Source organism: Chlamydomonas reinhardtii, chromosome 7 (assembly GCF_000002595.2).
Source record: "Chlamydomonas reinhardtii strain CC-503 cw92 mt+ chromosome 7, whole genome shotgun sequence".
In the NCBI taxonomy this organism is placed as follows: domain Eukaryota; kingdom Viridiplantae; phylum Chlorophyta; class Chlorophyceae; order Chlamydomonadales; family Chlamydomonadaceae; genus Chlamydomonas; species Chlamydomonas reinhardtii.
In genome coordinates this window covers 3811921-3835356 of record NC_057010.1, presented here as the reverse complement: position 1 = coordinate 3835356, position 23436 = coordinate 3811921, and the positions used below count along the sequence as shown (strand labels likewise).

General features: G+C 69.0%; 1 protein-coding gene across 1 annotated transcript in view; it reads left to right on the top strand.

The window, feature by feature from the left end:
• Positions 1–23436, top strand: part of CHLRE_07g338550v5 (uncharacterized protein) — a 31034-nt gene that overhangs the window by 942 nt on the left and 6656 nt on the right. The window contains exons 2-28 of the mRNA XM_043064306.1: positions 100–213; positions 596–697; positions 958–1319; positions 1747–1812; positions 2020–3181; positions 3408–3575; positions 3772–4165; positions 4341–5681; positions 5900–6741; positions 7101–7247; positions 7551–7745; positions 7997–8222; positions 8822–8931; positions 9246–9335; positions 9591–9698; positions 9942–10023; positions 10301–10689; positions 11001–11144; positions 11381–11839; positions 12080–12226; positions 12584–14343; positions 14494–14620; positions 14954–15034; positions 15270–15419; positions 15741–16113; positions 16423–16589; positions 16821–23312. Of these exons, the coding sequence (XP_042922874.1) occupies positions 100–213; positions 596–697; positions 958–1319; positions 1747–1812; positions 2020–3181; positions 3408–3575; positions 3772–4165; positions 4341–5681; positions 5900–6741; positions 7101–7247; positions 7551–7745; positions 7997–8222; positions 8822–8931; positions 9246–9335; positions 9591–9698; positions 9942–10023; positions 10301–10689; positions 11001–11144; positions 11381–11839; positions 12080–12226; positions 12584–14343; positions 14494–14620; positions 14954–15034; positions 15270–15419; positions 15741–16113; positions 16423–16589; positions 16821–23312 (15798 nt within the window). The remainder of the gene's footprint in view (positions 1–99; positions 214–595; positions 698–957; positions 1320–1746; positions 1813–2019; positions 3182–3407; positions 3576–3771; positions 4166–4340; positions 5682–5899; positions 6742–7100; positions 7248–7550; positions 7746–7996; positions 8223–8821; positions 8932–9245; positions 9336–9590; positions 9699–9941; positions 10024–10300; positions 10690–11000; positions 11145–11380; positions 11840–12079; positions 12227–12583; positions 14344–14493; positions 14621–14953; positions 15035–15269; positions 15420–15740; positions 16114–16422; positions 16590–16820; positions 23313–23436) is intronic.

Here is a 23436-nt window from a genome sequence, read left to right as displayed (position 1 = left end):
GCTGCTGCTGCTGCTGCTGCTGCTGCTGCTGCTGCTGCTGCTGCTGCTGCTGCTGCTGCTGCTGCTGCTCCTGCTGCTGCTGCTGCCGCTGTTGCGCAGGGCGGTGCGCGTGCGGGCAAGTCGCGGCCCTGGTGCACCTCAGGCGTGGGGCTGTGCCGCGATGCGCCCGCCACGCCGCGCTTTGACCACTCCATGGTGGCCGTGGACGACAAGGTGCGTGGGGAGCGTACACGTGTGTGCGAGCGTGTGTGTGTATATGTGTGAAGGGAACACAACACTGTGTATCCGTGTGTATGTGTGTGTGTGTGTGTTTGCATTTGTGTATGAGTGTGTGGGTCAGACCTCGCATAGGCTGGGCGGGACTAGGGAGACTGGGACCAGGGACCAGTGGCGCGACTGGCGAAACTTGCGCAGCTGGGACACACAGAAGCCGCAACCTGCCGGGACAGCCGGGGTAGCCAGCCGGCCCCCGAGGCCAACACACGAACAACATCGGGGGCGACATGTGGTCGGTTGGTGTGTTAGCTTGTGTGACTCTGTGACCCTGTGTGACCCAGGTGTGACTCTGTGTGTGGTTGACGGCTTACGGCTGCAGGTGTATGTGTACGGCGGGCGGCGCAGCGGCAGCGCCTTCACAGGCATACTGGCGGGCGACAGTGTGGACGTCATGGACGTGCGCACGCTGTCCGTCATGCAGGTGGGTGGGGATGGATGCGGGGCGTGGGGGTTGGGGGTGGGTTGGGGGTGGTTTGCGTGCGTCAGAAAGCACAAGGAAGGAAACACGCACTTCGTTTGCGTTGCGTGTGTGTTCGGGTTTATGCAGGGGATTGTTTTTCTGCGCACGCGGCGCATCGAGCCGGCTCCACCGCGCACCCCTCGCTCCCTCGCAACACCTCGCACGCATCCTTCCCTCCTGCGCCTCCTCACCAAACCACACAAACTCCACAACACAAACAGCTGGAAACGCCGGGCTCGCCGTACGCGCGCGCCGGCCACGGCATGGCGGCCTGGGGCAGCGGCCTGCTCGTCTTCGGCGGCGCCACCAACAGTTTCGCGCCGGACAGCACCGCCGCGGGCGCCGGCGGCGCCGCCACCGGCGCCAACGCCGCCGCGCCGCTGCTGAACGACGTTGCGCTGCTGGACCGCGGGACGCTGGAGTGGCGCAGCCTGGCGCCGTACCTGCCGGCGGCGGGTGGCGGCGGCGGCGGCGGCGGCGCTGTCGCGCCGCAGCCGCGGGCTCGGGCTGCGGTGGCGGTGTCTGGTGACGTGTTGGTGGTGGTCGGCGGCAATGTGGCGCCCAGCGCGGACACGCCGCGATTGTGGGTCGGGGGGAGCGGGGCGGGGGGCGGGGGCCCGTGCGTTAGGAAAGGGCACGCGTGTGTGTGTGTGCGTGTGTGTGTGTGTGTGTGTGTGTGTGTGTGTGTGTGTGTGTGTGTGTGTGTGTGTGTGTGTGTGTGTGTGTGTGTATGTGCCGAAGTGTGGGGTTTCGTCCATGGCTGCGTGCCGCCCCGGTGGCAGCGGCACGACACAATGCGCGCACGTGGGCACGCGGGCAAGCGGGCGCAGTCTCTTTGATTGGGGCTGCCCAAGGCGCGAGGCGCACGCCGCCGGCGGGCTCTCTCTCTCTCACACACACATACACACAAACACACACACGCACACACACACACACACACACACACACACACACACATCCGGTGCCCTCATGCCGCTCGTGGCGCCCTACCGAATCACTGTCGCTTGTAGGCTGTCGGACGTGTGGCGCTTCAACCTGACACGGCGGTCCTGGAGCGGCCCGCTGCAGCTGCTCAGGTGCGGTGCGGGTGCGGGTGCGGGTGCGGGTGCGGGCGCGGATGCGGGCGGCCGGGCGTTCTGTGGGTGTGAGGGGAGGGTCGCCTGGGGCTGTGTGTGTGCTGGCTGTTTTCCTGGCCTGTTGAGTGCCGCCGCGCCGTATGTTACGACTGCCCTGCCCCTCCTCCTCCTGTGTTTTGGCTGCACGCACTGACGCCTCGGCTGCAGGTCGTCCGATGCGGCGGCGGCCATGGCGGCAGAGGACGCCGCCCTGACCGCAGTGCCCGGACTGCCCGGCGTGCTACTGCTGTACGGCGGCCGGGCCTGGGACAACAGCAGCAGCAGCGGCAGTAGCAGTAGCAGCCGGGGGTGGCGGTCGCAGAACCGGCTGCTACTGCTCGACACCCGAACCTCCCCCGCCGCCGCCTTCACGCTCGGCGCCGACTTGCCGCCGCCAGGCGGCAACGCCGCCGCGCCTGCTGGGAACGGCACGACAGGCGTGAACGGCACTATGACCGGCCTTGGCGGCAACACGGGCGGCCGGCCGCCGCCGCCGGCTCACGACGTGCGGCTGGACTGGCAGGGCGGCGACCTGCTGATCTCTTGTGCCGGCGGTTGGGCGGCTGCAGGGCCGTTGGCGGCGTACAGCGCAGATGCTGAGTCGGACTTGAAGCGCTGGTTCGCAGTGTATCGGATCCAGGGGCTGCTGAATCAGATCCAGGCCGAGCTGTACGAAGTCCAGGGCGGCGGCGCCTATCCCTCGGCTGCGGCGGTTGTAGTAGAAGCGGCGACGACGGCCGCGGTGGCGGCGGCGGCGACCGCCGCGGCGGGGGCGGCGCGGAGCGCCGCGCTCGCGCGGAACAGCAGCGCGGCCGCCGCGGCGGCGGCGGGCGCGGTGGCGGCGGCAGCGGTGACGGCGGCGGACGTGTCGGCGGCAGATGTGGCGGCGGCGGCAGCGGACCTGGGTCTGGTGCTGCTACCGGACCTGTGGCGTGGTCTGGTCCGAGAGCACATCTACGTGTCTGGTCTGGCGTCGGACACCATGGCACGGCTGATGGCCGCCCACTCCGTCTACTTTTCTGCGCTGGCGAGCATTCCCGCAGCCGCCGGCGTTACGCCCCTCAACGGCAGCACGAACGGCACCAGCAGTTACACCAACGGCACCAGCTTGAACAGCACCAATAGCAGCATAGTAAGCAGCAGCGATGACGCGGCGGCGGCCGCCATTCGGGCTGGCGCGCTAGCGAACGCAACGGCCGCGATGCCCGCGGGCCTGGGGCCGCTGTGGAATGCGGCGCTGGGTGGCGGCGTGCTGGACCTTGGGCCGGCCGCGGGGCGCGTGGCGGACGGCAGCGCACTAGGCGACTCGGACTTAAGCTTCGTCAAACAGGTGAGCCGGAATTGAATGTGTGTGTTGTGTGTGTGCGTTGTTGTTGTTTGTTTGTTTGTGTGTGTATGTGTATGTGTGTGTGTGTGTGCATGTGTGTAAATGCCCGGCATGCCCGGCCCTGTCCCCTTCACCAACACACAACGCCCAACCCCACTCACGCGCTACTCCTGCATGCAACCTACCTCCTCACAACCGCCCCTGCGCCTGCTGGCCGCTGTGTCTGCAGGCGCGCTGGGTGCTGCTGGGCGGGCGCATACTGATGCACGGCGGCGTGCAGGGCCCGCTGGGGTCTGCCAAGGTGTCCCGGCGCACGCACACGCTGGACCTGGTGCGGCGGCAGGTGGCGTGGCTGGACATCTCGTCCAAGCCGCCCTACTACGAATCCGGAATCCAGGTGTGTGTGTGAGAGAGAGAGGGAGAGTTTGTGCGTGGCGTGTTGCACGTGTGTGTGTTGTTGCTTGTGTCTACTTCGGCGCTGGCGCTGGTGCTGGTGCGGGCGCGGGTGCTGGCACGTGGCGGTGTAGGCACGCGCCGCAATCACAGTCACGATGCCGTGTCAGCAACCCCTTCCTTGCCGGTATCCCCCGCAGACGGCCTCGCTGCGGACCATGCTTCTGGTGTCGCCGCCGGCACCCGTGGTGGACCCCGTGATGGCTACAGCCGCCGGCCTGCTGCCGCCGCTACTGCCGGCGGCGGCAGCCACAGCTGCTACAGCCGCTACAGCCGGCGGCGGCAACAGGAGCTACGTCTCTGGCGCCTGGGGCGCAGCCACCGCGTCGGCTGTAGCAGCCGCCGCCGCCGCGGCTGGCAGCCCTACGCTCAGGTTTGCAGTCGGCGGCGCCAACAGCAGCTACAGCCTGACCATCAACACCACGGCTACTACAGCCAACGCGGCGGCGCTGCTGCTGGCGGCTGCGGACACGGCTGCTGCGGGCGTGGTGGACCAGCACCTCGTGTTCCTGGGCCTCATGGACGCCTTCTCAGGTGCGCGTGTATGCGCGTCAAGCGCATACTTCGTGATTTGTTGCGGTTCAATGGCGTCTCATTCGCTTGAAGGAAACACAAGCACGGTATACAACTACACCACACGGGAGCCACACCTGCGACCGTGCACTTGCAACCGCCATCACCCTTATCACTCTTATCACACATCCCACAGGCCAGGAGCCGGAGTTTAGTGTGATGTACCGGGCCAGTGTGGCGCGGCAGGACATCACGTACACCTGCCGCGTGCCGCGCAGCGGCGCGCCCTCCGCCGCCGACGCCAACTGCTTCATTGTCTCCGCCGCCGCCGAGAAGCAACTGCCCTCGCGGCGCGACTTGTACGGCGCCGCCGGCCTGATGTACATCTACGAGGGCAATACGACAGAGTACGACTTCACGCTGACCACGGACCTCGTACTGCTGTACGGCGGGCAGATCGCGACGGGCGCGTCACGTGGCGGCGGCGGCGGCACCGCCGCCGGAACGAGCGGTGGCGGCGGCGGCGAGGGCGACGCCGACGGCAGTTTTGAGGCGGTGCTGCAGAGCCCGCCACCGCCGGCGCCGTCAGCGGCGCCGCGGCCGCCGCCGCCGGTGCCGCCAACGCCCGCCGCGCCGACTGCGTCGGCTGACGGCAACAGCACTGGCGGCGGCTCTGCCGGCAGTGACGTGAACGGCACACAACCTGGATCGCCAACGCCGACGCCTGTGTCAATCAACGGCAACCAAAGCTCCACAAACACCTCTCGCAGCACGACGGCATCGCCGACGCCGCCCATGTTTCCGCCGCCGGCCGCAGCGCGGCGGCAACTCCACACAGCCCGGGCCCTGCAGCAGGCCAGCCAGCCTAACGGTGCGGGCGCGGGTGCGGGCGTGGATACGGGTGCCATGACAGCAGCGCAGCCGCCGGCGCAACCGCCGCCGCCGGCGCCAAGTGCACCGTGGGGTAGCCAAAGCGACGGCGCTACGGGCTCGTCGAGCGGCGGTGCTGGTCAGGACACGACCATATGGAATGGAACGGCCGCCACTACCCCGCCACCGGTCGCGCTCGCGACGCCGCCGCCCGCCGCGCCCACCAGTCCGGCACCGGCATCGCCCTTCACCTCCACCGCCGCCAGCCCATCACCGCCGCAAGCCCCGCCCGCCTCTCCGTCGCCCTCCCCTTCCCCGCCTCCTGTCCCCGTCCCCACCACCTCCCCTGCCTCATCGGCCTCCCCTGCCCCAACCACCTCCCAACCAACCGCCTCACCAACCGCCAGCACGCCCTTCCTAACTAACGGCTCAACCGCCGGCACGTACATATACGGCGGCGCCTACGTGGCCACGTGGCAGCCCGCCGCCGGCCCCCGCATCTCGGCCAGCCTGCCGCCCGCCACCGCCGGTTACGTTTTTGAGGCCGTACGTAACGCCAACGGCAGCGGCGACGTACACTCGCCGGGGCCGCGCAGCGGGGCGGCGCTGGTAGGCGCGGGCAACACCGAGATGCTGCTGTTTGGCGGGCTGAGCTTGGATGAGCGCGGTGAGGGCGCGGGGCCACGGGGCCACGGGGCGGGGCGGAGTGTTTGTTAGATGAGCAGCAGGGCAGCCCAATAATATGTGCGTGTGTGTTGTTGTCGGTGACAGTCTGGTATAATAGGTGTTGTTATGCTCTTGTGGCTGAGTGGTCCCTCACCACCACCTTTGATTACCGCCAGCCCACAACGTCGCGACGCCACCCTCAACCTCATGACGTGACAGGCAATGTGGTGCTGATGAACGACGTGCACTACCTGCGATACACACCCAACCTGGACCCGGGCCGTGTGTCCACCGACCCCACCCTGCTCTCCCCCGTCCCCGAGCCCTGCCCGCCCGGTGAGCGCTGCGTCAGCTGTCAGCGCAGCCGCGCAGCCTGCACCGCCGCCGCCGTCGCGGCGGCAGCGGCGGCTGCCACCGCCGCCACGCCGCCGCCGCCGCAACGCAGCAACGGCACCGCCGGGGGCGCAGCACCTGGCAGCGGCCGCCGGCGGCTGCGCGAGTCACAGCGGGACGCGAGCGTGGACGCGCAGCACTCGTCGGCAGCAGCCCAGCAACAGCCACAGCCACAGCTACAGCTACAGCTGCAGCAGGGGTTGCCACGGCGCTACAACGCGCCGCAGCCAGGCGAAGAGCCACGGCAGCGCAAGCCGCAGCCGCGCAAGCCGCGGCAGCGCAAGCCGCGGCCGCAGCCCTGGCTCCGTCGCCGCAAGGCGCAACAGCAACAGCAGCCACAATCGCAACCGCAACAACAGGGCCCTACCGCCGCCACGCCCTCCGGCTCGGCGCTCTCGTCCTCCTACTATGACATGGGCGGCGACGGGCCCTTCGGCACCACCAACACCGGCCCCAACGCCCGCGCCGACGCCGCGCCCTTCCCCACCGCGCGCGCGCTGCCGCCCGGCTATGCCTACGTGGTTGCCAGCACGGGCAAGAGGGCGCGGGCCTCCAGTCAGTATGACGCGGCTGAGGCGCCGGCGCGCGGCGCGGCGGGCAATGCCGTTGACGGCAACCTGGCCGACCGGCGCTACGAGCAGGGCTCCTGCGCACACCTGGACCTGAGGGTGTGTGCGTGTATGTGTGTGTGTGTGAGTGTGTTTGTGTGTGTGTGCGTGTGTGTGTGCGTATGTGTTGCTTCAAGGAGCACAAGGAAAGCAATGCGCGCGCGTATTGCTGTGTTTCTGTGCTTGGGGCTGTGGCCGCTGTATGTGTGGAGCCGTTCCTTGTGCTCACCCTCCCCACTTCAGCAAACTCATTCTGCGCTGTGCCCTTGCCTTGCATCTTATACCGGTATACACACGCACACACACACACACACACACACACACACACACATTCAAACACACAAACTCTCTGGCCTACACACCAACTCACACACACACACACACACACACACACACACACACACACCCGCGCCCCTCAGGCCGACAGCCTGTCCCCGCGCAACGCCAGCTGGTGGTACGTGGACCTGGGCCGCGCCACGCCGGTGGACTACGTGGCCCTGTGGAGCCGCGCCGACTGCTGTGGCAGCGCCGACACCGGGTACAAGGACCGCAACAGGGACATAGAGGTGCGGGCGCGTGGCGTGTTTGCGGGCGTGCGTGGTTATGGGCAGATGTGCGAGAGGTGTGTGTGTGTGTATTTGTTTGTGTACAGGTCAGATAGGGGTTTAAGGGAAGCGCGAAGACAGCGCCTTCGCCTTCATCCGTCTGCTTCTCCTAGCAATACAATACTCCGAAACCAAACCCTTATAAACGCTGCTGGTCCTGACCCCAAGCGCCCCTCCCTCCCTCCTCCCTCTCCTCTTCCTCCCTCTCCCTCCTCCCTTTCCCTGCCTCCCTGCCTCCCTCCCTCCCTCCCGCACGCCGCGCAGGTCCGTGTGGGCGACGTGGAGCCGGGCTCCGCCGCGGACGGCCCCGCCGGCGCCGGCGCCGCCAACCGGCTGTGCGCTGGCGGCGTGTGGGTGCCTCAGGGCGGCCGCGGCGTGGCGGACTGCGGCGGCGCACTGGGGCGGTTCGTGGTGGTGCGCAAGCCCTACCCCGACTACCTGGCCCTGTGCGAGGTGCAGGTGAGGATGGGGCGGGAGGAGGGGAAAGGCGGAGGGGGCCCGGGGAAGGGGGAGGGAGAGCGGGGGCATACCGTACCTTTACGGTGGGAACAGCAGGGGCATACCGTACCGTTGGCGCCAGCGCGTAGGGGGCTGGGAAGGGAGAGGGGGAGGGGGGGGTGAGGGGCCGCCCGGGCTACCTGCAATCTGATTCTCACCTGCTGCCGCCGGCGCCGCCTAAAGCACAGCGCCACCCCGCCCCTCCCTTCCAGGTGTGGGCGCACACCAAGCCCTTCCCCTACGACCAGGGCCACTACCTCACCTCCTTAGAGCTGCTGCCCGCCGCGCCGCCGCGCACCCCCGCCTTCCCGCCGCCGCGCCACCGCGCCGCCGCCGCCATGCTGCGACCGGGGGCGGCGGCGCGCTACCCCGCCGGCGCGCTGGTGGTGTTTGGCGGCACGTCCGACCCAGATGACGCCGACCCCGCCGCGCTGCTTGGTGGGTGGCTGCATGGGCGGCTGCTTGGGGTGCTGCTTGGGGCGCTGCTGGGGGTTGCTTGGGTTGGGGTGCTGCTTGGGGCGCTGCTTGGGGCGCTGCTTGGGGTGCTGCGCGGCTACACGGCTGCGAGCTTGGTCCGTTTGTACTCTTTATCATGCTCCTCAGGCGTCGTTCCTGTTTGCTCTTTACGGCGATGCGCCCTTGGGCCTATTGCCTTGTTCGCCACCAACACGCTGTCCTTCCAACCTTCTCACCTTCACATCCCCATCTTCCCGTTTACTGCTACACACACACGCGCATGTGGGCGCGCCTCCTTCCCTGGCTGCTCTCTAACACGTGCCCGCATGCTCCACGCCACTCTCCACGCCATGCTCCACGCCAGCATGCTCCACTGCCTCACGCTGACCTTTGCCCTGCCGCACACACACACACACACACACACACACACACACACACACACACACACACACACACACACACACACACACACACACACACACACACACCCGCACACATACACACACACGCCCACACACACACACACACACACACACACACAAACTTCCCCCCCCCACACGCACACACACACGCACACACAGGCGACCTGTGGGTGATGGACCTGGCCGGCCACACCTGGGGCCGCGTCACCGCACAGGGCGTGGCGCCCGCACCCCGCAGCACGGCGGCCATGACCTCGGCGGCCTCGCAGGTGCGTGCGTGGGTGCTTGTGTGTGTGTGTGTGTGTGTGTGTGTGTGTGTGTGTGTGTGCCTGCGTGCGTGCGTGCGCGTGTGTGTGTGTGTGTGTGTGTGTGTGTGTGTGGCGTGGCGTGGCGTGGCGTGGGGTGTGTGGGTGTGCTTGTGCGTGTTTGCACGTGTGTGTGTGCATTTGTACGCGTTACGTGTGTGTGTGGTGTCAAGACACATAGCATTGCAGATTTCCCCCATCCAAACGCCTCAACTCAAGCCGCTGTACTGACGGTACTGACTGTACCGCTTCCCCCTCACTCCCCAACATGTATGCAGATCTATCTGTCGGGCGGGCTGTCGTACGCGGGCGGGCGCTGGATCCAGTCCAGTGACATCTACGGCCTGGATCTGGGGCAGCCCACACTGGTGAGGCTGGCCGTCACGGGTTCGGGGGTTGGGGTTCGGGGTTCGTGTCGAGATTAGGGGGTTGGGTTGGCATGTGCCGCACGCACCCGCCTGCCTTGCCGTCGGTGCGCGTGCCCTGGCCTTGCGCTCGCACCCCTAGCGTTCCTCCGTCGCGCCCGGGGAGGCCCTCGCGTCACCCACATGACTGCCGTGAGGAGCTGCTCCGCTGATGCGCCCCGTTGCACTGGCGCCACTGGCACCCGCCGTGCCCTGTAGGTGTGGACGGTGCAGCAGGCGTCGACCACGTCCAGCGGCAGCACACGGCAGGACGGCACCGGCAGCGGCGCCGCCTCGCAGCGCGCCGGCGGCAGCAGCAGCGCCGTGGTGAGCAGCGCCTTGTGTGTGTGTGTGTGTGTGTGTGTGTGTGTGTGTGTGTGTGTGTGTGTGTGTGTGTGTGTGTGTGTGTGTGTTTTCCTAAGCACCGTGTTCCTCCAACCCATGTGCATTCTCCGTAAACCGTCGCTATCGCACTGCACGTCCCTCCCCCTGCCCACACACTGCTCCCCACGCCTGTCCCTCCCCTGACTCCTCCCCTTGTCCCGCCCGTCGCCCCTCCCCCCCCCCCAGGTGAGCAACCTGGTGCTGACGCGGCAGCCTTCCCGCCTGGCCACCAGCACCCAGGCAGACCTGGTGCTGGTGCCCACGCCAGGTACGTGTGACGCTGTGTACACATATGTATGTGTGTGTGTGTGTGTGTGGTGTGGGGTGTGGGTGTGTGTGTCTGTGTGTGTGTAAACGTGTCGTGTGCGTCTGCGTGGACTGCCGTTTACAGGCCCTGACGTTTGATGCCAACCTAGATAGCCATGCTCGGACCCCCGCCCCGCCTCCCCCCTCCCGATGTCAGCACTCCATACGTGAGATTTGATTACTCTCTTGTTAACATGAACGGCTACTCCCCCTCCTCCCCCCCACACACGCCCGCACAGGCACGGTGTCTGTCTCCACGCCTGGCCCCACTGAGCTCCTGCAGGCGGTGGCCGCCATGTCGGACGGCGACCTGCTGTCCGTCCAGGCGCCGCGGGGCCACGTGGTGCGGCTGCGCTCCACACTCGTCGTCTCCTCCGCCGCCATCATCGCCTTCGAACCAACCGACAACGGCGGCAGCAGCAGCGGGGGCGCGGGCCGAAGGCGGCTGCAGCAGGCGGCGGCGAGCAGCAGTAGCAGCGGAGGTGGCGGCAGCAGCAGCGGTGGCAGTAGCAGCGGGGTGGGTGGAGGGGATGCGGGCGCGGTGCTGGATGAGGGCTCGCTGCTGGTCCTGGACTGCGGCGGTCTGGAGGTGGGGGTGCTGGTGGAGTCGGCGTCCGTGGTGCTGCAGGTGCGTGAGCGGGTGGGCGGCGGGGCGGAGGCCGCAGGGAAGCGGGTGGGGGGCGGTGGGTGGGTTGGGTTGCGTGCGGACTTGTGTCCTCCCCAGCTAGGTATACACAGCCCGGTGGGGTCATGTAGAGCAGCACGTGGGCCTCAATTCCCTTCCACGTGCTGCTCTCAGGTGTGCTGCAATGCTTTGACGCATGATGCACCCGCACAACCTTTGCCTCCCTCGCTGTCACTCTTCCCCTTGCCTACGGTCTACCACTCCTTTGAAGTAATTATGCATGCGACCACTCTTCTCCTCTACTCGCTTCACAGGGCCTGGCTGTGGTGGGCTGCAGCCAGGCCGGTGTGCTGGTGCGCCGGCCCGTCAGCGCCTCCGCCGCCCTGGCGGACGAGCCCTCGCTCACCGTCACGGACTCGCAGTTCGCGAACAACAGCGGCAGCGGCATCGTCATGGAGGTGCGGCGGGGCGGTGCAGCGGCGGAATGGAATTGGATGTCATGGAGTGCGCTGGGCGGGGCCTGGGGCCGTGTACGATACGGTGTGCAGCAGCACAATCACTTTGCGTACTACGAGATTCCTGGGTTTTACTTTGCTCCACATTGTGCGCGCCCCACACGTTCGTGTCTATTACCTGCCAAACGGCTTCATCCTGCCCTCCTGTACTGTTCCATATTCTTTTCCGGACCCTGCAGGCGGGCTCGTTGTCGCTTGTGAACGTGATGCTGTCAAACAACTCGCGGTCGGGGTTGCTGGTGCGCGCGGGCGCCGTGGTGCGCGACGTGGTCGCCAGCACCTTCAGGGGCAACCGCAACCTGATGCCCGGAGACGGCGCCGCCGGCCCGACCCCGGAAGGCAGCAGCAACAGCTCTGCAACTCCCAGCAGCAGTAGCAGTAGCAGCGGCAGCGGCAGTAGCAGCAGTAGCAGTAGCAGCAGTAGCAGCAGTAGCAGTAGCAGCAGTAGCAGTAGCAGCGGCAGTAGCAGCAGTAGCAGTGGCAGCAGCCTGGCGGTGCTGACGTCAGAGTCGCTGGCGGCGGCGGCGGCTGGGCGCGGCGGCGGTCTGTATGCGGAGGCTGGGTCGCAGGTGCTGGCCATGACGGGCGTGCTGTTCGTGAACAACACGGCCAGCACCGGCGGCGGCTTCTCACTGCAGGTGCGGGGGGTGGGCGGGGCGGGCAGCCGTTTGCGGCAGGCGCTACAGGCACACACACACGCACATGCTCACGCACAGTCTGCAAACGGTAATACCACGAGCAGCGCACCGCATCGCATACACAGTCTGCGTGTTTGTTCCCTTGTGCACACATCCTGGGGCATGTTTCCTTCCCTTGCGCTAGCTCCCTCGGGACACGCGCCCTTACGTCACGGCTGCCCGACCTCCACAAACCCACAGAGCCTGGACCAGGCCTCGGCGCTGTTCACGGACCTGGTACTGGCGGGCAACGCCGCGGCGCGAGACGGCGGCGGCGCCGAGCTCTCCAACATGCGCACAGCCGCCTTCGCGTTCGTGGGCGGCCGCGTGGAGGCCAACTCGGCGGCGGTGAGGGGGAATGAGTGAGGGGGGCGGTGGGCAGAAGGGCAGTGGCGGGGCGGGGGTTGTAAGTACCAGCCCAAAGTAAACCAGACCAAGCCAAGCTAGCGGGGCACAGTGTGGCGTTGGCGGGGGCGGGGGGCGGGGGCAGTGGGGCGGCGGGCAGGGGAACGGGCTGGCGGCTGGGCTGGGACTGGCCGCGACGAGGAAGGGGGCCCATTGCTCACAGCCGGCGCACACACAGACACGCCTCTAAACACACACACACACACATACGGTACCACACAACGCAACACAACACAAGCATTATCAAGGAACCGCACAAAAACACACCGCTGCCAACCCAACCCAACCCCACCTGCTCAGGGCACGGGCGGCGGCATCTCCCTGTCCGACTGCATCCTGCCCATCTCCTTCACTGGCACCGCCTTCGCCGGCAACGCCGCCGGCGGCACTGGCGGCGGCCTTGCAGCCGACCTTGTCCGTCGCCTGGACCTGAGCCGCTGCCGCGTCAGCCGCAACGTTGCCGCCGGCGGCGCTGGCGGCGGCCTGGCCGCTGACACCAGCGGCTCGATCACGGTCTCTCGCTGCCGCCTGGTCGCGAACGCGGCGCTCCAGGGTGGCGCCCTGTTTGGCGGCGACAACGTCGGCGTTGGCGTCAGCAACAGCGTCTTCATTGGAAACATGGCGGTTGCGGCGGTTGGCGGCGCCGCCGCCGTAACCGCCGCCGGCGGTGCGGGCGCCGGCGGCGCGCTGCTGTGCGCGCGCTGCGCGCGGCTGGCGCTGACGGGCAGCCTGTTTGCTTCGAACGCGGCGTGGCAGCGTGGAGGCGCGGTGGCGCTGATGCAGGCGCGCGGCGCCAGTCGCGTGTCGCAGTGCACCTTCACAAACAACACCATCGTGACGGGGCTGCCGGCGGCGGAGGAGGCGCGGCTGGCGACGGCGGCGACGGCGTGGGTGCTGGGCACCCGGCCCGCCTCCGCCAGGGCCATTATGGCAGCAGCGGCGGCACCGCCGCCGCCGCAACGGCAGCAGGCCGCTTCAGCGCCCACCGCAGCCTCTGATGCGGCGCCTTCGTCTGCTCCCAACTCCACGACACTGCCCACGGCGGCGGGGGGCTCTGCGTCCGCCGCCGCTTCTTCGGATGAGTCGCTGGCAACCGACAGCACCGGCATCAACGCGGACGCCGGTGGCGCGATGGCGCTGCTGCTGTCGGTGGAGCTCGAGGTAGCAGACTGCGACTTCGTGTCAAACACGGCACGTTCGGGGGGCGGGCTGTATGCGGCGTGGGACACGGGCGTGCAGCCGTACGGGGCGCTTACGCTGCGGTGCGCCACGTTCGGAGGGAACGCGGCGCGCCGCGGCGCCGGCGGCGCCGTGTTTACACACCAGCCCGCTGCAATGGCGCTGTTGTGCGGAGCTGGCGCGAACCCGGGCTCGGGTGCAGGCGCGAGCGCGAACGGTGTCGGAGGTGGAGGTGCTGGGGGCAATGGCAGCAGCGGCAACAGCGACGGCGGAGGCATGTTGGCGAAGTGTGGCGGCGTCAACGGCACCGCAACCGCCGCTGCCGCCGCGGCGGCAGCGCTGCAAGATGCCGGCAACGTGGACGGCAGCAGCAGTGAGAGCGGCAGCAGCACTGCGGCGGCGGCGGCGGCCGTGGCTGCAGCCGAGGCGGAAGCGGCGGCCTTTGCGCAGGCGCTTGTTGACACTGCCGCTGCGGCCGTGTATGGATACGTGGTGAACGCAACGGCACGCTTAAATGCCAGCAGCGGAAGTGCATCAAACGCCAACGCGACACCGCCGCTGTCATTGCTGTCGCCGCCGCCGCCTCCGTCGCTGATCCCAGACTCATGTGTGCCGACGTGGGTTGGCAATGTAGCCGTCGAGGGCACGGGCCCTGTGCTGGCGTCAAGCGCCTTTAGCATGTTTCTGGATGGCGCCAGCGCCAGCAGCAGCAGCAACGCCGGTAGCGGCAGTAGCACCGGCCCCGGCGGCAGTAGCAACGGCAGTGCTGGCGGCGGCGCGCCGGCGGTGGCGGTGTTGGCGGCTGATGGCGCGCTGGAACTGAATAACATGCAGTCGGACTCGCAGCTGCCTGTGACGATGGCGTTCCTTGACTTTTACGGGTGAGTACCAGAAGATGGGCGAGAGAATAGGAACGAAGCAATGGAGAGGCACGCGCCAGCAGGGCGGTTCCTGCGCGATTGGTTTTCCAAGTACCCCAAGCATTTCAAGTTGCGCACGCCCCGTCCGTGTGTCTGTCGCCCACCCTGCAGGCAACGCGTGTCGGGCGGTGTGGAGGACTCGCGTGTGGCTGTGTCTGTCACCTCCACCCCACCGGTGGTGTCGGGCCAGACGCAGCTGCTCACGGAGGCGGGCGTGGGCCACTTCACAGACCTCAAGGTGAAGAGGCGACCCGGCAGCGCCACCAGACCCCAGACAACACACACACGCACGCACACACACGCACACACACACACACACACATACACGCACACACTGTCTTTGCCTTTGGTTTTCCTTGTGCGCTTTGACAAGCACACACAAACACACACATGCACACAGATACATACACAGATGCATACACGCACACACAGAGGCACTGTACAGGAGCATCACACCGCATCCCTTGCACCGCCCCGCACGTTCCCTTCCCGAGAGCTTTCAACATACATGCACCCCCCTCTCTCCTTGTGCCACCCTAGACCTCACACGCACGCGCTCGCGCCATCGCAGGTCCGCGGCACGCCCGGCGCCTACAACATCTCCTTCCGCGCGGCGGTGCGCGACCGCACCCTGCCGCCACTGGTGATGCAGGTGTGGGGCGTGTGTATGTGTGTGTGTGTGTGTGTATCTGCGCATGCGCAACACAGGCACCGGACTGCCGGCACCGGTACTGGCGGCTGTTAAATGTTTGTGTGAAGATGCTGGTGCTGTGTTGCCTGCGTCAACCCAGCGCTTCGTGTCTCTCCATTGCAACGCCTGCCCCTCCGCCCCACGCCCTCACCCCTCAGTCTCCGCCCCACGCCCTACGCCCCACGCCCTCCTCCAGGTCCGGCTGCGGCCTTGTCTGCTGGGCGAGGTGCGCACACTGGACAACGACAAGTGCATCCGCTGCGCCGCCGCCACCTTCTCGCTCGATCCCACCAACACCTCCTGCGACCTGTGCCCGAACAACGCCGACTGCCCCATGGCCGGACAGGTGTGTCCGCGTCGGCCACCATTTGCCACAAACACCATCACCGCACCGCACTGCACCGCGCCGCGCCGCGTCTTGCTTGCATCCACATAGCAGTGATGCGCTCGCGTGTAGGTGTGGGCGCGTTTCCGCTTGCGCGCCCCCTCAGGAATTACTCTCATGCCAGGGGATCCTCCCATCGTTCTTCTTTCTCCCAATCATCTGGTCTGAACAAACCAAACCACGCGCCACACACACACACACACACACACACACACACACACACACACACACACACACACACACACACACACACACACACACGCACACACTCCCATCTCGCAGGGCCGCGTGCTGCTGCCCGAGGACGGCTACTGGCACAGCAGCCCCTACTCGCCGCAGGTGCACTACTGCCCCTGGTCCGAGGCGTGCTCCTACGGCAACCGCTCCGCACGCCTGCTGGCCTTCCAGATGGCCCTGCCGCGCCTGCCCGTCATCAACGCCAGCAGCAGCCTGTTCAGGCTCCCGCCCGAGGCACTCGCGTACCTGAACAGCGTGCGGCGGGCCGGCGGCGGCGCCAATGGCAGTGGCGGCGGCGGCGGCGGCGACGGCTGGCAGTGGGCTCTGGGCGGCGACTGGGATGCGGGCGTGTGGGTGCTGCGGGCCTTCAACGCCACTTCGGGGTATTCGGACATCCAGTGCGCGCCCAACTACGGAGGTAAGCGATCGTGTGCGTGGGCGGGGTATGTGCGTGCGTAGGCCACGTGTGGCTGTCCTTGCGCTGTGCGGGCGGGCTGGCGGTAGAGGGTTGGTGGCTGGTGGTTGGCGGTTGGTGGTTGGTGGTTATCGTGTGCTCGCGCCTGCTGCTGTGGGGGACCGCTGGATCGCCGTTGGAGCGCACAGCACAGCACACCACAGCACAGCGGGGTAGGCAGCGCTACCCCAGCAACCCCGCTGACCCGTGGGGCGGTTCCTGCTGATTGCGCTCGGCGCCGCGCCTGAACGCGACTTGCCCTGCGGCCTTCAGGCAACCTGTGTGGGCGCTGCAACAAGGGCTATGGCCGCACCGACTTCGGCTCCTGCATCAAGTGTCAGCCGGCGGCGCTCAACCACTTCCTGTACGGCCTCAAGATCGGTCTGACCGTGTTCATGATCTTCATCAGCGTCTACTCCATCCAGACCGACCTGCGAGAGGTACGTGTGTTTATGTGTGTGTGTGTGTATGTGTTCTGAGTGTGTGTGTGTGTGTGTGCGTGTGTGTTTTGTGTGCGTCGTACACGCATCTTACCACAGGCGTTGCCGCCATCCGTCCTGCACGCGTATGCCAAATGTACAACGCTTCAACTTGTCACCGGATGCAACCAACACGAGCATTAGTCACAGAGGCTTGCAAACTTACGAACGCACGGCCTCGGCCTGAAACAGGTTCGGCAGCTGTGGACGCTGCAGCGGCTGAACGAGTCTATGCTTCAAGATAACAAAGACGGCAAGGACAGCGGCCTTGATGACGCACACAGCAAGGACAACACACACCGCACCGACACCAGGACAGTCAGCGGCGCGCCTGGCAGCAGCTGCAACGGCGACGGCACTGGCAACGGTGGCGACGGCGGAGGCGGGGGCGGGGGCGGTGGAGGAGCGGGCGGCGGTGGGGACCAGGGCGGTGGCGGTGGCGGAGGCGCAGCAGCAGGCCTGGCGGTGTTGTCGAGCGGCGCCGCTGGCGGCGATGGGCAGTGCAATCCGCTTGAGAGCGGCCCGTTGTTCGTGTTGGTGGAGGAGGAGGACGCGGCCGCCGCGGCGGCGGGCGGCCCGGAGCAGCGCGTCTTGCTGGACACTGCGGCGCCATCCGCCACCGCCAGCGCCGGCGCTGTGGCCGGTGCCGCTGCGGCGCCATCCGCCACCGCCGCCGCCGCCGGCGCTGTGGCCGGTGCCGCTGCGGCGCCAGCCGCCGCCGCCGCCGCCGCCGGCGCTGTGGCCGGTGCCGCTGCGGCGCCAGCCGCCGCCGGCGCCGCCGCCGGCGCTGTGGCCGGTGCCGCTGCGGCCGCAGCCGGCATCGCAGCAGCGCGGCTGCCGACACGGCCGCAGAGCCCGCGCCTGCTACTGGACACCATGGACGACGAGGAGGGCGCCCAACACAGGCGGGTCGGGGAGGCGGAAGCAGAAGCAGACGCGAGCTCTGCCGACGCGCCTCAGCGCTCCAGCCGGCCCGCCGAGTCGTTTCGGCTGATGCGGCTTCAGGGGCCCAGCGCCGCCGAGCCGCAGGGCTCAGGGCCCGTCACCTCCCCATCACGTAACGGCAACCACCTGTTCTTGGGGCCCTCAGCTGTCACCGTTGACGGCGTGGCCGACGGCTTGCCCTGCGGCAGCGACGGCAGTGACGGCGACGCCGCCAGTGTGTTTGAGCTGCCGCCGGTGGACACGCCTGGAGGCGTGGGCCGTGGCGACGGCGGCGGCGGGCGGCGCGTCGCGCCGTGGCTGCTCGACACGCCCAGCCAGGCATCTATCTGCTCTCTGGCGGCAGGCATGCCGTCGTTCCAAACCGCCTCGGCCGCCGGCCTGCCGCCCGCTGCCGTGGTGGGCGCGGAGTCAGGGCTTCTTGCCGGCGGCGCCGGCCGCGGCGGCGGCGCCGGCGGCGGTGGCCGTGGCGGCGGCGTCGCCATCGGCATCCGGTCGTACAGCCTGGGTCGTTGCGGCAGCCCTGACGGCGCTGACTCTGTGGCCGGAGCCGAGGCCGCCCCAGCCACCGGCTCCTCTGCAGGTCTGCTCGTGACACTGCCGTGGCGCCAGTCGGAGGGCAGCGAGCGCAGCCCGGGCGGCTTCGGCGGCGCGCAGCCCCGGCTCGTGCCGGCCACGTCGCGACTGCTGGCGGCGAGGGCGGCCGACGCGGCGGCGAGCCCGCCGGCCGCTGACAGCGGTGGGCGCCTTGCCGGCGGCACCAGCCGCCGCGCTCTGGTGCGGTTTGCCAGCTCGGGCCACAGAGCGGAGAGGGCGGCGGCCGCCGCCGCCGCCGCGGCGGCGGCGACGGCGGTTACGTACCGGGCCGGCGGCGGCGGCGGCGGTGTTGGGGCTGGTGGCGGCGGCTCGAGCCGGCTCTCGCGCGCCATGTCCGCCGCCAGCGTCTGCAGGAGCCGCAGCACCGAAGAGCTGCTGGAGCCGCGGGCGGAGGCCCTGACGGCGGCACCGCCGGGTATGCATTCGCAGGTGGAAGATCTTGGGCGGCTGCGGCTGGCTGGCGGCAATGTGGGAGGGACGATTGTGGAGGACGCCGACGAGGAGGCGGGCCTGCCCGCCTGCGCCGCTGCAGAAGGCGACATCGCCACAGCCGCCGCCGCCGCCGCCACTGCCGGGCCCCGCCGTACGCTGATGCGCTTCTACAGCAGCGGCCGCCGTGCGGAGCGGGCGGCGGCGGCCGCGGAGGCGTTCATGCACCATTTGGACGCTCTTGGCGCCAATGGCGGCGGCGGTGACGGCGGTGGTACCGTCGGTTTGCGCCGCTCAGCGCGCCTCGCCCGCGGCACGTCCGCCGCCGGCGTTGAGGTCAACGCCAGCGGCTGGGTCGGCGAAATGGTGGCGCCTGATGGGGAGCCGCGAGCCGCCGCCACAGCCGCGATGGCCGGCGGCCAGCTGGCGGCGCTCGGTGGCGGCGGGGGTGTGGCAGCACGTGTGCACACGGGCAGCGGGGAACGGTTGCAGCTGCTGCCGCGCGGCCTTGGCGCAGTTTTGGCGGAGACACGGGCGGCAGGGATGCTGCAGCGTGCCTACTCAGCTGGCCGGGTCGAGCCCAGCACCAGCGGCGGCATGGATGCAGCGACGGGGCACGGGGCCACAGCTGGCTCTGTATATGGCGCTGTGCGGCTAGTCGGCGGCGCTGATGCAGGGTTGGAAGTCAGAGCCGCGGATGCAGCCGGTGTGGCGGCCGCAGCTGGGGCCCTGGAGGACCCCGGTTGCCCCATACGCCACTTGCCGCGCTCGCTCGAGCTGGGCGCCGCGGAATGGGCTGCTGCGGCAGAGGAGGACGGAGCTGGCCCGGCGCCGCCGTCCTCCGACAGCAGCACCGGCCGGGGGCTGCCGCGCCGGTCGCGCGTGTCTGACCCGGCTGCTGCTGCCGGCGGCAGCAGCAGCAGCACCGGCCGCGGTGGCCGCGGCAGCGGCGACGTGCCTGAGCAACATGCCTACTACGGCCATCCCCCGAACAGCGGCAGTAGCACCAACGCCATGCGACCAGGCACGCCGACGTTCTCTAGAAGCTATACCGGCACGCACACGCCATTGACCACCCAGCAGTCACTGACGCCAGACTCGTGTCCGGACACGGAGACGGCTGTAGCAGCAGGCGCGCCGGGGGCAGTGGCGGCTGTAGCACGCGCGGCCGGTGGCGGTGGTGGTATTGGCAACCTGGCTTCCTTGTCGACCGGCGCCAGTCTCCTTGCAGATGGCCCGTCCATTGGGGACCAGTCCTTCGCTAGTTCAACAGCGGCGGCAGGTGCAGGGCCGGGAGGAGTGGCGGCGGTAGCCGCCGCAGCCAACGCTGTAGCAGCTGCGGCGGCGGGCACAGGCCGAGTGGCGGCGGAGCCGCACATCGTCTACCTCGACGGCGGCGGTGGCGGCGGCGGCGGCTTGCAACCGGCTCTTGCTACAGCTTCTGTCGAAGTCGGAGTTAGAACCGGAGCTGCCAGCAGAGAATTCGCTGGGGCCGCAGCCGGGGCCGATGCCAGCAGCCGCTTCATCCGCCGCAGCAATGCGCCACGCGCACTGCTTACGCCGCCGCCGCGGCCGCCGCCAGGCGTGGCGCAGGCCGCCGCCGCCGCCGGTAACGGCGATGTTGATGATGACGCCGTGGCCTTTATCTGCAGCGATGCTGAGGAGGAGGGAGGAGAGCAAGGACACATGGTAGGCATGCAGGGACACGAGCGGCTGATGCAGCAGCAGCAGCAGCAGCAGCAGCAGCAGCAGCAGCAGCAGCAGCAGCAGCAGCAGCAGCGGTGGCAGCGGCCGGGCGATGTGTTTGCTGAGCCGCTGTTGTTAAGCTCGGGGGCGGGGCTGCTGGCAGAGACGCCCACGACGTCGGCTCGGCAGCCGCGTGCACCCGACTCGAGCCACTTCCTTTCCTCCTCTGGCGGCACCAACGCCACGTCACCCCGGCAGGAGGGCGGCCCAGCGGCTGGTGGCACCGGCGGCGTGCCGTTGCGCGCGCCTTGGGAGGTGCTTGCCGATGACCGGCCGGCTGCCGTCCCTGCTGCCTGCGCTGCTGTTGTTGGTGGTGCTGCTGCTGGTGGTGTTGGGGCTGCTCGTGTGTCGGTGGCGCAGCCGGTGCCGGCGGCGGCTTCCGGCGAGATGTCTCGCGAGCTGATGCTGTGGCATCAGCAGCTGCAGCTGGAGCAACAGCAGCAGCAGCAGCAGCAGCAGCAGCAGCAGCAGCAGCAGCTGGAGCTGGAGCAGCAGCAGCAGCAGCAGCAGCAACAACAACAGCTGCAGCAGCAGTGGAGCGTCGCGGCGGAGCAGTCGGCACCGGACCACGACCTGACACGGGGGCCCGAGCGCCCGTCACCGCCAGCACGCCGCAAGCGCCCGGCTGCTCAGATCTACGGCGTCCTTCTCAAGGGGTCGGCGGACGACAAGAATGAAACACAAGCGAGCGACACCGGCGGGGGCCACGCCTACGCCGCCGCTGGCAGCAGGAGCACAGGCGGCGGCGCCGCCGCCTTGAGCTCGGGGCGCGGCCCTGTCATTCACAGTGAGGGCGGCAGGCGCCAGCTTCCCGACCACTCGCATGGGGCACCGCCCGTGCCCGTCCGCGCCCAGACCCTGGCCGCCACGACGGCAGCAGCACCAGCACCGGCACCACCCGCACCAACAGCTTGGTCGCCCCGGTCAGCTGCGGCCGCACCAGCACCAGCAACAGCAGCAACAGCAGCAGCAGCGTCAGCATCAGCCAGCACCGCCGGCACGCCGCGAAGGCTCTTCGTCCCGGCGGCGCCCGCGGCGGAGCCGTTCTCGGCCGCTGCGGCCGGTCCTACCACCACCACCAGCACCACCAGCACAACCACCACCACCACCACCACCAGTAACGGCACCGCACCGGGCCAACCCTTCCTCAGCCTGTCCACCATTCTCGCGCGTTCTCCCTCGCTGAGCCCCGGCGCACATGGCGCCGCCGCATCGACAGGCGCTGCAGCTGCCCCGCCCTCGAGGCTGCTGCTGGCGGCGACGCCCGCGGCAGGCATGCCAGGCCTGAGCCCGGAGGGCCGCGCTTCTGCCGGTGGCGGTGGCGGCGGCGGTGGCAATAGCGGTGGCGGCGGCGGTGGCAGTAGCGGCGGCGGCGGCAGCAGCAGTCTGCCGGAGCGCCTGCGCGCAACACTGCACACGCTGTCGTCGCTCCGCGAGGGCATTGGCACCAGCAGAGGCGGCGGCGGCAGGGTTGTGGTGGTGTCTCACAATCCCCTCTTTGGAGAGGAGCAGGCAGAGGCGCCGCCGCAGCTGCAGCCGACAGGTAGGCGCGGGCGCATGCCGGCCCCGCCCGCGGCGCCCCTGCCGCCGGCGCCCGCGCCGCCACCGGTGGCAGTGCCCGCTCCCGCGCCCGCGCCCGCCGCCGCCAGCGCTTCGGCCTGGCCGCTGGCGATTCTGACCAGCGCACGCACACAGCTGAACGCCGCCGTAGCCGCCGTCACCGCCGTCACCGGCGCCCGCAACACTGCCAGTAACGGCAACGGGGGAGGAGGAGGAGGCGCTCTGCCTCCGCTGCTGGGCCGTGCTGGCGAGACTGGAGCTTCCACGCTTCCCGCGTCTACCGCGGCCCAAGACGGCAGTAGCCGCATTCTGCAGCCAGCTACTGCCGATGCCACTGCCGGTGCTACTGCCACCGCCAGCGCTGCTGCGGCATCCACGGACGCCACAGCAGGCGGCGGCCCGCAAGGCGGTCGTGTCATGCGGGCCCCGCCGCCGCCGCCACTGCGCATGCCCACCCTGGAACACAGCGGCAACGGCAGCAGCCGGCGCGGCAGCGTCCGCGCCAGCAGCCCCGGCAGCGGCCTCAGCGGCCTCAGCGGGCTCGCATCGCCTGCAGCCCTGTCGCGCTCTCAGTCTCCAGGAGGCGCGATGGCGGCGGCAGCGGCCGCGGCTCCAGTGCCGTCGCCGACGGGGTCGAGGCGCCGCGTGTCGTTCCGCCTGCGCCCTGCTTCCCCGGCAGCCGCCGACTCAGGCGCCCACGCCAACGCTGGGCAGCAGTCTGCAGAGGGCGCCGCCGCTGCTACTGCTGCTACTGCTGCAACTGCTGCTACTGCTGCTGACGTCGGCTCGAGCCGGCGCATGCCGCCGCCGCTGCCGCCGCTACCGCCGTCGCTTTCCCTTTCACGCAAGGCCGGCTCCCGCCGCCAATCCTCCACCACCGCTGTCGGCGACGGCGGCGCCGCCGCTGTAAGGCCGCCGTCGCCGTCGTCGCCGCCCGCGGAGGTGCGCCGCGGCTTCCGACGGCCGCCGCCCCTCCAGAAGGTCCCCTCCTCCTCCGTCACCCCCTCCTCAGGCCCCTCGCCGGCAGGCGGCGCCCGCACGCCGCCGCCGCCGCCGCGCGCGCGCAGCGCCCACCGCGCCGACAGCATGCGGCGTGGGCAGCAGCAGCAGCAGCCGGGCGACCAGCGGCGGTCACATGCGTCGCAGCTACAGCCGCCGGAGCAGCCGCAGAAGCGGCGCCGCAGCCGGGAGCCGCTGCCGGGCCAGAGCCCGCCGGCGTTGGGCGCGGTAGGGCCTTCGCCCCGGCGCTTTGACAGCGCCTCCCTGAAGACGCCGGGCGGCGGCCCCGCCGCCATCGGCGGCGGCGGCGGCCACGTCAGGCTGCTGTCGCCGGCCCGGAGCGTGCGGCGCAAGCCAGGCTGCGTGCCGACGTACAGCACTGTCATCAAGATCTTTGTGTCGTACACACAGGTCAGCTTTACGTCTTGTGTCTTCTGGAGTGCTTGTATGTATGTCCTGCGGTATGATGCCGAAACGGCGCAACGCCTGATTGTGGCAAAGTGCCATGTTGCATGTCATCCTGACTGCCTGTGAG